This window comes from Medicago sativa, chromosome 1, assembly GCF_051527215.1.
Source record: "Medicago sativa cultivar Bolivia chromosome 1, Bolivia_mono, whole genome shotgun sequence".
NCBI lineage: Eukaryota > Viridiplantae > Streptophyta > Magnoliopsida > Fabales > Fabaceae > Medicago > Medicago sativa.
This window is the reverse complement of record NC_140749.1, coordinates 39,967,464-39,982,763: the sequence shown is the minus strand read 5'-3', so window position 1 is coordinate 39,982,763 and position 15,300 is coordinate 39,967,464. Positions and strand designations below refer to the sequence as shown.

General features: G+C 35.7%; 1 protein-coding gene across 1 annotated transcript; it reads right to left on the bottom strand.

Moving 5' to 3' along the window:
• Window positions 1-3,532: 3,532 nt before the first annotated feature.
• Window positions 3,533-7,507, bottom strand: LOC146954894 (uncharacterized). Its single transcript, XM_085746746.1, has 5 exons — window positions 7,359-7,507; window positions 5,435-7,262; window positions 4,687-4,738; window positions 3,698-3,851; window positions 3,533-3,536 (listed from the first exon to the last, which is right to left on the bottom strand). Exons 1-5 carry the CDS (start codon window positions 7,505-7,507, stop codon window positions 3,533-3,535), a joined length of 2,187 nt encoding a protein of 728 aa, XP_085602872.1.
• Window positions 7,508-15,300: the final 7,793 nt, after the last annotated feature.

Genomic DNA, 15,300 nt, shown 5'->3' with positions numbered 1-15,300 from the left:
GAAAACCAAGTCACTCCTCCTTTTGAACTTTTGGAATACCGCTTGAACAAACATTTGTTACTAAACTGTAAAAAGTCAACTAAACAAACAAATTCATCAATAATAAACAAGTGCAGGAATAATTACATAAACGGGGGGTAAAACCGAGTTACACATCACCAAAGTAAATAAAATTGTTCAAACATAAAATTAAAAGTACATAACCAAAGTGCTGAAACAAAAACAGAAAAATAATAAAAGAATGGGCCATCAGTAGCCCACTCAATCATGCATTTGGTCCTCCGGAATCCAAGTGTTGGGGTCCTCCTCTGCATAGGTATCCTCCCCAAAGTGCTGCCTCGACTGAGCTCCACCAGCAGCAAAGTCAGCTCGGATCTCCTGCTCTCTATCCTGAGCTCGACCTCTGGTGACATCAAAGTAATGGTCCATAGCCTCCTCGGACCCATCAAAGCGCTCGAAAGACTATTGAGGCAGACCGCCTTAGTGAACTCCTGACCAAACCTCGGACGGTTCCAATACTCCTGATCTAACACCTCATTCATCCAGTTGGCATGGCCGAACATATAGTCCAGCATCATCGGATGAATAGGCGCATAGGTAACCTGCTGACTGCTCCCCTCTCCATGAAAAGTCTGACTCTGAGGTGGTGGCTGTGGCTGATGTGGTGGTGGCGGCTGTGGCTGTCCTGCTGCTGCTGCCTCGGCAACCATGATAGCATGCATGCGGTCATGATAATCCTTGACAAAGCCATCCATGTAAGTGTCGGTGATGGGCTTCATCATTGCTGCACTCAAGTCATTAGCAAACAAATCGCACTCCTCCTCCTCACAAAGCCAATTGATAAGGCTCAAGTGAGGGAGTGCCTTCTTAGTACCTGAAGCAAACATATAAATATTGTTGGTAATCAACTCACCAACATTGATGGGTGAACCATCAAGAATAGCAGACAGCGTCAATAAGCGGGGCCGGAATCTCTGAAGTACAAGAGGTGCCCTCAATAGTTTGCACCACAAAAGATGCCCACACCTTTGCATGGGGCTTGACGTCAGCCCTCAACAGCATATGTGACCCTCCATACCACTTAGCACCTTCAACACAAATCTGCATTAGCAACTCCTCCCACCTATCATCATCCCAATTCTTGCACTCCTCCATCCTCCTCTTCACATCACAAGTCTCTGGTGGCACAATCTCCAGCAACTGATTAATCCTCTCCGGACTATAGTCTATCTCCTTCTCCCTCACATAGGACACATACTTCCTCCCCATATACCTAGCATTGGAATAGAATTCTATCCCAATAGTTTTGTTGGCCTGCTCAAAAATCATACTAACAAGGGACTCCCACCCTCTCTCAGTGATCACTTGATGGAACTCAGGGTTAGAGATGAGTTTGGTGAAATTAAAACCTCTCTCTGGGATCACCCTATAGCCTCGGATATCCTTGAAACGGTCTCGGGCAGCAGTATTATAAAACCGGTGGTTTATGGACGGTGGGGGTGCGGTGTTAGGGCTAGGTTTAACGGGCTGTTTACGTTTGGGGGCTATTTTGGCCTTTTTGGCTGGTTGGGATGTGGCTTGGGACTTGCCTTTGTTGCGGGTCTCAACCATGGTTAGGGTTAGGGTTTGAAGGAAAATGAATATTAGGGTTAGGTTTGGAGTGGAGATGATGGAGATGTTGGATTTGGGTTGTTTGTGGGTGATGATGAAGGTTGATGGTGATGGTTTGGTGATTGGAAGATGAAAAGATGAAGATTTATGGTAGAAAAGGGTTAGAAAATCGTAGGTTAGGATTCTGGGAAAATTTTGGCAGAGTTTGGCTACTTTTGGAAGTGAATGGAATGAAAATCGTGTTGGGTTTATTTATAGGCTGGGAAAATCGTGTCAAGTTTGGCCAAAAACGTGTCACGATTTGGTTTTGTAACGGTTTAATTTTTGAAACTGCAAAAATCGTGTCACGTTTGGGCGAAACGTGTCACGATTGCTCATTTTTGAAAAATTACTTGCCCAGAAATCGTGTCACGTTTTGGCCAACGTGTCACGATTTCCAATTGTCGAATTGCACCAGTTTGAGACTTAGAAAAAATTTTAGGTGCCAAAAATCGTGTCACGATTTCAGTATCGTGACACGTTTTTGAAAATGTCGAATGGGCACCTTTTTAACTTAGAAAAATTTCTGAGAGGAGCTTCAGAGGGAGGCAAATCGTGTCACATTTTGCCCAAAACGTGTCACGATTTGCACAGTACTGGTCATGAAAATTTTGTTTCCTCTGTCTGTTTCAGCTAAAATCTTTTTGTGTTTTTGAATATTTGAAAGCAATAAAAAAGAAATAAGAAATACTACCTGAAATCTAAATGTGGGTTGCCTCCCACCAAGCGCTTCTTTACCGTCACTAGCTTGACTTTTGATGACCCCTAAGGATCATTCAAAATAAGTCCTACCCTTGCTTTCGGTAGGTCGCCACCCAGATATGGCTTAACTCTTTGCCCATTCACCTTGAAACTTTGGTCACCTTCAGGTGTCATCAACTCAACAGCTCCATGAGGTGACACACTTTTTACCAAGAACGGTCCAGACCACTTTGACTTGAGCTTCCCAGGAAACAGCTTCAATCTGGAATTATACAACAAAACTAGTTGCCCACAGTTAATATCCCTTGACACTAAGTTTTTGTCATGATACCTTTTAGTCCTGGCTTTATAAATGAGCGCATTTTCATATGCTCTAAGCCTCATCTCCTCCAGTTTATTAAGTTTCAAGAGTCTTTTCTTACCAGCGGCTTCTTGATCAAAGTTTAAGGCCTTAATGGCCCAATATGCCTTATGTTCTAGCTCAACTGGAAGATGACATGCCTTTCCATAGACTAACTGATAGGGTGAGAGCCCTAGATGAGTCTTAAAGGCAGTCCTATATGCCCACAGTGCGTCATCTAATTTTTTAGACCAATCCTTCCTATTTGACGCAACTGTTTTCTCTAAGATCTGTTTCAGCTGACAGTTTGAAACCTCTGCTTGACCACTTGTTTGTGGGTGATAGGGAGTTGCAACTTTGTGCCTTATGTTATACTTTTTGAGCACATTTTCAAGAAAATTATTGCAAAAGTGCTTCCCCCCATCACTGATCAAGACTCTAGGTGTTCCAAACCTAGTGAAAATGTTTTTATGCAGGAAGTTAACAACTGTCTTAGCATCATTAGCAACACATGGTATCGCTTCAACCCATTTTGTGACATAATCAACACAGACAAGAATATGAAGAAAATAGTAAGAGGAAGGGAAAGGTCCCATAAAATCGATGCCCCAACAATCAAATGGTTCAACTACGATGATTCCAGATAGGGGCATCTCATTCCTCTTAGAGATGCTACCTGTCCTTTGGCATTTGTCACAACGTGCAACAAAGTCGTGGCAATCTTTGAAATGGGTGGGCCACCAGAATCCACTTTGCAAAATTTTCGCCGCAATTCTTTCTCCACTATGATGGCCCCCATAAGCTGAGCTATGACAGTGCCACATGATACTAAGAGTTTCCTCACCTGCAACACAACATCTCATCAAACCGTCAGTGCCTAATTTAAACAGATAAGGGTCATCCCACACGTAGTGGTTTGCATCTTTAAAGAACTTTTTCCTCTGAGGATAGGTCATATCATCAGGAACTATGTTACCGGCCTTAAAGTTCGCAATGTCAGCAAACCAAGGCCTTTCTCCAATAGCAAGCAGTTGTTCATCTGGAAACTCGGCCTCAATGGCCTTCTCTTTCTTTGTCACCTCGTCATTCTCCAGCCTTGAGAGGTGATCAGCTACTACGTTCTCTGCTCCTTTTTTGTCACGAATCTCAAGATCAAATTCTTGCAACAAAAGGATCCACCTCAACAGCCGAGGCTTCAAATCCCCTTTGGTCAAGAGATATTTAAGAGCTGCATGATCTGTAAAAACAATGACTTTGGAGCCTATTAGATAAGAACGAAACTTTTCCAATGCAAAAATTTACCGCAAGCAACTCTTTTTCAGTTGTGGAATAGTTAATTTGATTCTCATTTAAAACCTTGCTTGCATAGTAAATTGCATGGAAAAACTTGTTCTTGCGTTGGCCTAGGACTGCACCAACAACATAATCACTTGCATCACACATAAGTTCAAATGGTAAATCCCAATCGGGTGCAATGATTATTGGTGCAGTTACCAACTTGTTTTTAATCAAAGAAAAAGCATTCAAACATTCATCATTAAAATTAAATTCAGTTTCTTTGACCAAGAGGTTACAGAGGGGCTTGGAAATTTTTGAAAAATCTTTTATGAAACGCCGATAGAAACCAACATGCCCCAAGAAACTTCTTACTCCCTTAACATTAACAGGTGGAGGGAGTTTCTCTATAACCTCTATTTTGGCTTGGTCCACCTCTATGCCCTTCGCACTTATTTTATGCCCCAAAACTATACCTTCGGTCACCATAAAGTGACATTTTTCCCAGTTTAAAACAAGGTTAGTTTCGGTGCATCGTTTAAGGACAACATTTAGGTGAAACAAGCATTGCTCGAAAGACTTACCAAACACAGAAAAGTCGTCCATAAATACCTCAATATTCTTCTCTATCATGTCAGAGAAGATGGAGAGCATACACCTTTGAAAGGTCGCCGGCGCATTACACAGCCCAAAGGGCATCCTCCTATAAGCAAATATACCAAATGGACAAGTGAAGGCTGTCTTCTCTTGATCTTCTGGAGCTACCGCAATCTGATTGTACCCCGAATACCCATCCAAAAAGCAATAAAAGGCTTGGCCAGCCAACCTCTCAATCATTTGGTCCATGAATGGTAACGGGAAATGATCCTTCCTTGTTGCGGTGTTCAACCTTCGGTAGTCTATACACATTCTCCAACCAGTAACGGTACGGGTGGGTATTAATTCATTTTTTTCATTAGCCACCACCGTCATTCCACCTTTCTTTGGTACCACATGGACCGGACTTACCCATGAGCTATCAGAGATAGGGTAAATCATACCTGCTTCCAGTAACTTTAGCACCTCTTTCTTCACCACTTCCTTCATTGTTGGGTTTAGCCTTCTTTGAGGTTGAACAACGGGTTTGTATTCAGCCTCCATGTGTATTTTGTGCATGCAATAAGCTGGACTAATACCCTTCAAATCAGAAATATTCCACCCCAAAGCTCCTTGATTGTCCCTCAACACCCTCATCAATTTTTCTTCTTCTAAAGGTGTCAAAGTGTTGCTGATGATTGCTGGCTTAGAGGCATCTTTAGTGAGAAAAACATACTTCAAGTGAGAAGGTAGTTCTTTTAATTCTGGGTTTTTCTCTCCTTCTCTACTCAAAGTAGATGCCACGGTGTAGTCTTTACCAATTAACTTTTCAATTTTTACCGGGCCTAACTCTTGCTTGCTTGCCTCAAGTTGCTTGACACAATCACTCACCTCAAGATCTTCATAAGGCTCACAACTCTCTATAGAATTTACAATTGCTCTTTCAAGAGGTTGTGGCGGTTGAGGTTCACGAGAGTTGTCTTCTACTATTTCTTCAACAACATCAATTCGGTAACACTTGGGATTTTCCTCTCGGTGTTTCATTGCTTCAAAGATATTGAACACCACTTGCTCATTATGGAACCTCAGCATAAGCTCTCCCATCTCAACATCAATTAAGGCACGACCCGTTGCAAGGAAGGGTATTCCTAAAATAAGTGGCATATCTTCATCTTCAGCCATGTCTAAGATCACAAAGTCTGCTGGAAATACAAGATCATTCACCTTTACTAGAACATCTTCAAGCACACCAAAAGGATAAGAGATTGACCGATCAGCTAAAGTAATGGTCATTCTTGTTGGCTTTGGCTCTCCACATCCAAGCTTCTTCATCATTGAAAGGGGCATCAAGTTGATACTTGCCCCTAAATCACATAAAGCTCTTCCGACGTTTACCGGTCCAATAGAACAAGGGATAGTAAAATCACCAGGATCCTTCAGCTTAGGTGGTAACTTCTTTTGAAGAATGGCGCTACAATTCTCGGAAAGAGAAATGTTTTCATCATCTTTAGGCTTTCTTCTTCCGGTTAGCAAATCTTTCATGAATTTGGCATACAAAGGCATTTGATCAAGAGCTTCACTGAAAGGAATATTCACCTGAAGTTGTGATATAAGTTGCATGAACTTCTTGAATTGTCCTTCCTCCTTCTTTTTCTTCTTCTCTAGATGAGGGTAAGGAAGCTTCACATATGATGGAATAATTTGTGGCTTGTCTCCATCTTTCAAGATTTGACTCTTTGACTTCCTCAAGATTGAGTCTTCATCTATCAATTTCTCACTTTTATCTCCCTCTATTTTTTTCTTCTTTTCATTTTCAACTACTCCTTGATCATTCTCCTTTTCAACTACACCATTTTCAATTTCTTTTTCAACTTCACCATCTTTTTCCACCTCCACCACTACTTCATCAACTTTCTTTGGAGCTTTTGGAACTAAAGGTGACAAAACCTTTTTGCTCCTCAATTCAATAGCATTGCAAGACTCATTCTTAGGGTTGTCTTTAGTGTTACCTGAGAATCCGCCTTTGCTTTGTTCAGCCAATTGCTTAGCTAATTGCCCCAATTGAGTTTCAAGCATTTTCCTAGAAGCTTCATTGTTCTTTCTTTCAGCTTCTTGACTTTTCTTCATCTCTTCAAAGTTGCCTTGAGTAATCTTCATGAAGTTCATCATAGTTTCCTCAAGAGCTGAAGGCTTTCTTTGTTGTTGTTGAGGAGGAGTAAGCATCTGAGAATTCAAAGCGTTGTTATTCGAGTAGCTTAGATTGGGATGCTTGTTGATTCCTGGAGTGTAGTATTGATTTTGCCTTTGATATCCTCCCATGTAGTTAGCTTCTTCACTAGAACCTTCTGGTACACATTCACCATTGGGATGTTCTTCACCACATAGATCACATTTGATTGCAGCCACTTGTTGTTGCTTATGAGCTAAAGTGAAGCCTTGAAACTCCTTAGTTAGAGCCTCGATTTGTTTGTTCATAGCTGCTTGGTTAGCAAGGATAGCAGTTTGTTCACTCACCCCAAACACTCCTCTTTCCTTCTTCTTAGCTTCAGCACGATACTCATTTCCAGCCATGTTTTCTATCAAAGCCTGGACTTCATGATCAGTTTTGCTCTTGAGACTACCTCCCGCGGAAGCATCTAAGAACATTCTAGTGTTTGGTGTCACCCCCTCAGTGAAGATTTGGAGGTATTGTTTCTCGGTGAACTCGTGGTTTGGACATCTTTTAAGAAGCAAGTTGAATCGCTCCCAAGCATCATATAGCGACTCATTCTCCCCTTGCTTGAAGTTAGAGATCTCCATCTTCTTTTCCCAATACTTAGACATAGGGAAATATTTCTCGAGGAACTTAAGCTCTAGCTCCTCCCAAGTTTGAACAGTCTCATTGGGTATTGTTAACAACCAATCCTTCGCTCTTCCCGTCAAGGTGAAAGGAAACAGCCTTAGTTTCTTCTGCGCATCGGTCATAGTGGCTGGTTGTACACAAAACTCACATGTTTCAGCAAAGCGGCTTAAGTGTTCATGAGGGCTCATGGCTTCGGTGCCATCGAATTGCTTGTCCCTCAAACCGTTGAGGACAGTTGTCTTGATGTCGAAAGCAACGGGGTTAGCTGGTTGAAAAGTATGGGTCAGTTGACCGCGATGAGTTGCTAACCCGTAGTCTCCTAGCTTAGGTCGTGGTGGTACAACTCCTTCCCCTTCCATAGTTGCGGATTTATGAGAAGCAGTTGTTTCAGATTCAGTTGAGAGTGGCTCCGGCAAGTGCACCAAATACTATCGAAGTAGTAAAAATATCGATCCCACGAGGACTGTTTTTAATCTCAATAATTCAACTACGTTATATTTTAGGATGTATAAAGGTTATTTTGATTTGCCACTAGGCAGTAGATTGGTTTGATTGCATAAAAGTAATTGCTGAAAATAAAATTGGTTTTTAAGAATAAGAGAGAGATGAGTTTAGGTCTTTCGAATCATCGATGTTCCCCTAATTGTTATGTTGCACCTATTCGTATGAATGATCTTCTAATCCCACGATAGTTAACAAAATAGTCCTAATCAATCCCTTGAGTTAGAACCCTCTTCTTAAACTACAGCCCCTAATCCCTTAGGTGGTCTAATAATCTTTGAAGGTTTAAAGCACGTTAACCTAATATCACTAATAAACAATTATCCATTCCTAGACTAACCATGTTTATTAGAACAATTCAATAGGTCTATGTAGAAAGCTATGGTCAGTAGTCATTCATTCTCACTAAATCATATTTATATTTGATCAGGATATAAAAAGCATTAAGAACAATTGAATTGAATAAAGACTAGAATATCATTCACAATAAATAGAGTTTCACAACATAATATTTTAATTAGGGTTACAACGAATCATCTCAGACCTAACCTCTAATGAATTTAGCTACTCATAATAGTGTTTACAAATAACATAATCATTAGAGGTAATAAAACATACACAAAGTGGTTGGAAGATGAAGAACTCGTCCTCCGGATCTTCCTTGCAGTTGCAAAATCGCACTTTTCTCTCTAGAATTCGTCACCCTGTTTTTTGGAATAGACTTCAGCATAAATAGGCACAGAATATCGCCCAAATCGTGTCACATTTTAAGTAAATCGTGACACGTTTTCACCTTGTAGAGCAAGAAAACAAATTAGGGTTTCTCCAAATCGTGGCACGTTTTACCAATCGTGCCACGTTTTCAAATGTCGAACCAAACCTTTCTGAAGCTTCTCAAATCGTGTCACGTTTCATCCAAATCGTGACACGTTTTCATTCTTTGCTTTTTCTTCAGTTTTTCTGCTCTTTTGCTGCATAAGTCTCCTTGTGAACTCCATTTTTGTGCTAAAATACATCTAAAATTACGTGATGACAAGATGTCATCAGGTATATAGTATATTAACATTCCTTTTTTGTTTGTTACTAAAAAAAACTTTATTTTCTTGTTGTACCGTATTTTCGCATTATGGATTAAAGTCAGTGTGTAATTAATGTATAAAACATGCAAGGACAAAACCCTGAGATTTTCCCCCCTGAGTTTCATCTATTGACTGGACTGAATTTGCTGTTTTTGGTGGAAAATGAGACCAAGTCAAATCCAGAATTGGATGGTTCTTATAGAGTTAGGAAGGTTTGTGCTAAGTCAGAGATCATTGATCTTTTTAATGCGAAGGTAATAGCTTATAATTCTCGATGAATGTTTTATAATGAATGAAAATTTACATTTAATCAAACCATTGAAATAACTAATGTGTTTGTATCTTTCTTAATTCTAATTTTTAGGACCCTAAGCTGGAATACAAGCGTTTTACAAGGGATGGTTGCAGATGTGGAAAGAAGGAAACGATTTCCAAACGATAGTTAATTACTTGTTGTTGTTTAAGAGTGTCTATTTTATTTGTGTGGGACTTGCTGTGAAATTAGAACTGGTATTGTTACCACGTTACTTCTAGAGTTTGTTAAGTATGTTTTAGAGTCATACTTTATATTTAGTTTATTAATTAATGCTTGGAGTTTGTCAAGCTATGATGTAATTGATTAATACATGTTGTGTTTAATCCTATATTATTCGTCTCGCTTCATTTCTTGAATTAACCTTTGTACCTGATATAAATATTTTTTGAATCATAATCTTTATCACGGAGAAACTCTTTTTTTGAACTTAATGAGTGTTGTAATGTCGTAAACATAGTTAGAGGATATAATCATTTAGATTTTCAATTTATTCCTTCGATTTTTGAATATTACGAACAGAGTATTTTATTTAGAAATGTTAAACAGAATATTTCTATGTTGAAAAACAAAATAGGTGTAGGTGTTTAATAAATTTAACTCCAATATTTTAACTAATTTCTAATTGAAAATATCTTATCTAAAATATTTATCCAGTTTTATCTATCATTGTACTTGAATGTAAATAATAAATTATGCGCATAACCAGTGGTTCAGAATATGTATGAAATATTTGTAACAATGATTTTTATGAAATGTATTCTTTTATGTTATGGTAAAGCTAATTTGTACCTTTAAATCTGAAGTTAATGTTTGAAATGTATAGATAACCGATTAAGAGTTGTTAATTGCTTTTCCAATTTAACATTTGGATGTTTAATTTCAGAATTATTTAGTTTTAATGCGGACATCGTTTGATACATTTGAAAGTTAACATTTTTATTTTGCTGATAAAGGCTGAAGAATTTGTTTCCTTTCCTTCGGAGATGAATGTTATTAAATATTTGAAGATTTTGTTCAAAGTTCATAAAAGATTATATTATGGATATCAATTGAATGACTATATGTATTTGTGTGCAAAGCATTGTTGTAGTCAAAGCATTATTGTAGTAGTCAAAGCATTGTTGATGGTTTCAATCTTTGCAAAACCTGTGCTTTTTATCCAATTGTAATTTAATTACTATAACATGCACTTTGTGTTGTATGAGTTATTATCTATAGAGAAAATAAAAAGGAGAGCATAATGAATGCAAATTGCATTTAATTTATTCTTGGAAAAAATGATATTTTGAAAAAATATAATTAAATATGATAAAAGTTAAATTTTTTTTGCTTGTAATTTCATATAAGGAAAATGAGTTTTTTTTAATTATAATTTGGGACGGATAGATTATATAGTTTATTTGTTAATTTTTTTTATGTGATTTAATTTACAGAGATGACGGCTACTCCTTTTTTTTATTTGTTTAAATCCAAAGAATTAATCATCATAGTGAATTAATCACTTTTAAAATAGTTATATTTTTTCGTTCGAAAAATAAGAAATAGTTATATATCTCCATCAAAAAAGAAATACTTATATATGGTCACGGTTATTTTCTTCTATTACCCTTTAATAGTTGCTTTCCAAAGTACTTCTTTAGTCTTTGCGTTTTTTGTCCACCAACATTGCATGGCTTCTTCATCTCTGAAGTATGTAATTTCTTGTATTCGGATTTGTTTTTCTTTAGTGTTATAAATCTTTGCAAATTTCATTGATATCTGACAAACGTTTGTGTTTTGTTTTTTATTCGTCATGTTTATTGTTCAATCGTTAGTTACGAAAGGCTAGGGTTTGGTTCATATACCCCAGATTTGCATGGAAATCTGCCAGATCCATTTACAATCCAAGATTTTGGTGAATGGATGAAAGTTTTCACGATTATGGGCTCTAAGGAATTTCAAATATTAACTACCTGGCAAAAAAGAGTTACAAAAACTGATAAGAATGCCAAGAGTTATCTGGTTAGTTTTATTTTACGATTGATTTATTTATTTCTTTTCGTCAATAGTTTATGATGGCATCTTTTTAATACGATTTATATTTTTTTGCAGTGTATTCCTGAATCTGTTTCGACTCACTCAACCCTCTACAAAAAAGATTCCGTCGTATTGGTAGACCTGAACAGCAGAAAAAAAATTTAATTGTTCTCTCAAAAAGAATGAGAAGAATGATAAGAAGATCAAGATCTATTCTGGCTGGGTTGATTATCTTAAGCAAGCAAATTTGAAGGTTAATGATAAGTTGCTGCTCTGGGCGTCCTTCGCTCCGTATATGTTAACTGTCGAAGTTGTCAAGAATGAAATTTAAATTCAGTATTTGAACTTAGTATTTTGTTTCTATGTCTTTTAACTTTGAACATCATGTATGTTGTCTTGTAATTTTCGTTTTTGTGGATTGTCACTGTTAGTTACCTATTTTGTTAAATATTATGTAGGAGCTGTTTGTAAGTTAATGTTTTTGTTATAAAATTTGTACTATCTTTCTCTAAAGATTTTGCCCAAGTTGTTAATCATATGAAAAATTATGATTGGTGTCCGCAGAAAGATGAAAGAAGAGTGGTATGAAACTAAATGTATTTAGCAAAATAATTAATAATTGGGTAAATGGCAAGTTATTTTAACAATCAAGTTTGTGATATACACTTTTCCAATGTTTACACATATTTAGACATTTCAAGCATCGAGGTATTTTCTTGTGTTTTTTGTTACCATGTTTCAAAAATCTTTGTAAATTGTTGCAATTTAATTTTTAATGAAGCAATTAAAATTGTGTTTTATTCTTTATTCTTTAAGAAGGAAATTTAGAGTTTTTTGTTGTATTCACGGAGATTTTTGGCATATAGTTAAATTATAAGAAGATAAAGAAATATACATGGGTATGGGTTTTTACAATTTATTATTTAAATCGTATTGGTACTTAAGACTCGAATACGACCCTGAGCTAAGGTATAATTACAATAATATGTATTCAAAGACACTGCTAACTATGCTTTCTCAGGTGTAATCACTGCCAAATGTAGGTATTCTGTTGTATTATTATATCCAAGCATCACGCACATGTAGCCTTTTTTGGTGTAAACAGTTTTTTCTTTCCCAATGTATACTTGTGCATAGTCTTGTCTTGTCTATCATTTCAAGCTTGAATAGTGGAGTTGCGCTTCTACTTGGATAGAAGATAGTTGGTGGACCTGTGTATGCATGAAACCATGAACAGTAGTAGTTTCGGTTGGTCAAAGTTTTTTGCCAATTTATTATTTTATTTTAGCAAATTTTATCTGTTACGATACTGGTAATTTTTTTATCTGCATTAATTCTTGTCGTTGAATGTGTTGCCGTATATTTATATTTGTTAAGATATGCAATATTTCTTTGTCAAAAAAAATATCGAGTATATATTTAATTGCGATGGTAATTTGTTCCTCAAATTTTTGCTTCTTCTTGACCGATCGTTCGTTTAGTTAAAATCAAACACCATTTGTTTGCTGTGGACAATAGTGGAAAGAAATAAACACTGTACACTGATTCTCTATTTGCCTGAAATGACTATGATCTCCTGCAACTTTTTGTCTATTACTCTTTTCAAAAAACCCCTGACTTATTAATTTGTCTGACCCACTTTTGACTTGATGCAAGTTTCCTTCCCAAAGTTCTTAATTTTTTTTTCAATATCTTTTAATTTAAAATCGAGACTTTTGCAGTGAAAGTACCCACTTTTTTTATTTCTGTGTCTTACATTTAAATTTAATATTTTGTCAAGAAAAATGGTTTACATTTAATAATCTTAGTAAATCAATAAAAAAAATTAAAAATGTAAAGATATAAAGATTTTGGAATATATTTAATAATTTCTTTGTATGTAGTTGAATGGAAAAATCGATATTTATTTTGTATTATCGTAAATTTAGTAATATATTCATTTAAGAACCCACTTTAAAATCATGTGTTAGGTGCTTTACTTTTTACTTTATATATATATATATATATATATATATATACACACACACACACACTTAATCATAGGTATGGTTTTTTACAATAATTAATTACCTAGCCATTCTCATGCGTATCATTACCTAATATAGGTCTTTTGCTGTATAATCGGTGACTACTGTCATGCACATGTAGCCTTTTGTAGTGTGGACAGATTTTTCTTTTATTTGTCAGAGTATATTGCATTCAAGTTACCTTTCCCAATGTATATTGTATCTAACTTTATTTAGTGTACAATCTTGTATTGTCTTGTCTATCAATCTTGGTTTGGATAGTGGATGTGCACACTCATACTATTTTTATTTGAGTTGAGTTTTGCATGATGGTAATCTTGATGCAAATTAATTAAAAATTAATTATAGAGTAGTTGAAACATATTCATCGATTTATTATATTTTCATTTAACTATACTTGTCTTTCTCTATTGCATAGTTCAGTCTCTTCCCGTCTGCCTTGCATTTGGTGATTGCTGATCTTTTGTCAAGATGTGTTCTCCAGATTCTGTGAATGCGCTTGAGTGAGTAAATTATTATTTTTAAATTGCCATCCTTTATTGATAGCATGGTCATCTTTTTATTTTTTTCTACTTTTAGTTTATTCTTTTTACTTTTTGATCTGCAGTGAGGAGGATGCAGCCCTTATTCAAAGATACCATCACCTTCTTCCCAAATCAACTCTCGAGGATGAAGATCAATTGAGTTACTTACTGCATATTATTGTTTCTGATGCTTTTATTAAAGAGATGACTTGAGAGAAAGAAGTTACAGTCTCTCTCAAAAAGAGTAAAAATGTTCTGGTTTGTATCTTCTTGGACTCTTATTTGTATTTAATTATTTATGATGTTTGAGTTGTTTAGTTATGTTTCAATTTATAGTAACTAATTTAGTTTTTCTTCTTTGCAGCATGTACCAGAAAGAGTTTCTGTTGGTGCCGCATTGGACAAGAAGGATTTTGTTCTTATAGTTGACTTGGAAAAAGATAAAAGTTTTATATGTCCTCTTGTCAAGAATTCAACCATACCTTCTAAGATTTCTTTGTATAAAGGTTGGATTGATTATCTTGATCAGGAAAGGGCAAATTTAAGGGTAAAAGACAAGCTTCGCTTTCAATTTGTTCATCTTTCTCGGTTGAAATTATAAAGAAAAGACACTAATAAACTAAGGTAATTAAATGTAATGATTTCATTGTAAAATTGGTACCGTTTGAATTTGTTATAAATATATTTATACTAATTTGTCTTTTCTTTCAGGTTCTAAGTTTCCACTGGGGTATTTTATGATATTTTTGTAACCTATTTAAACGAGTATTGGATGTTCTCTTAGGCCTTGTCACGTTTTTATCTGAAGTAGGTTTTTCAGTGATACTTTGGGTTTTTTATGATATATCTTATCGGGTAATTGTATTGCTATTGTATATTACCCTTATAATCCTTATAATCAATTGTTTATACTATAGAAAATATCTTAAATTTAGTGTTTATTAATTTTTATAAATTGTTTGTGATATCGTTTCATAAATAACTATTATTTTTGTTTTACTCAAATACTGGAATAGCGATGTGATTAATTTATACTGATTGAAGATTACAAAGAAAAGTTTGAAAGACAAAACAATAAAATCTTTTTATTTATTAAGTAGTAGATTCGTGCTTGTTAATTTTATTGATTTTCTGTCTTGGAACTTAAATAGCCTTGTCATTCATAATTCATAGTAACTCTGTTTGGTTTAATGAGTTTATTTGTTAAATTTTTTTTTTATTCAATTCTAATTAATCTTGATTTGTTCAAGTGATTCAGTTGTTGGAAAACAATCGAGAAGTTTAGGTGAAGGGATAAGTGACTCTAAAAGAAGTTTGTTGGATGTCTTTGATGAGGTTGATAATTTTAATGTTGCAATTTCTTATAAGATTTTCAGACTTTACAAAAAAATAGAGGTGTTGTGAATATGTTGTGTCATCCGATGTTTTGGGTACCACCGTCATTGTATTTAG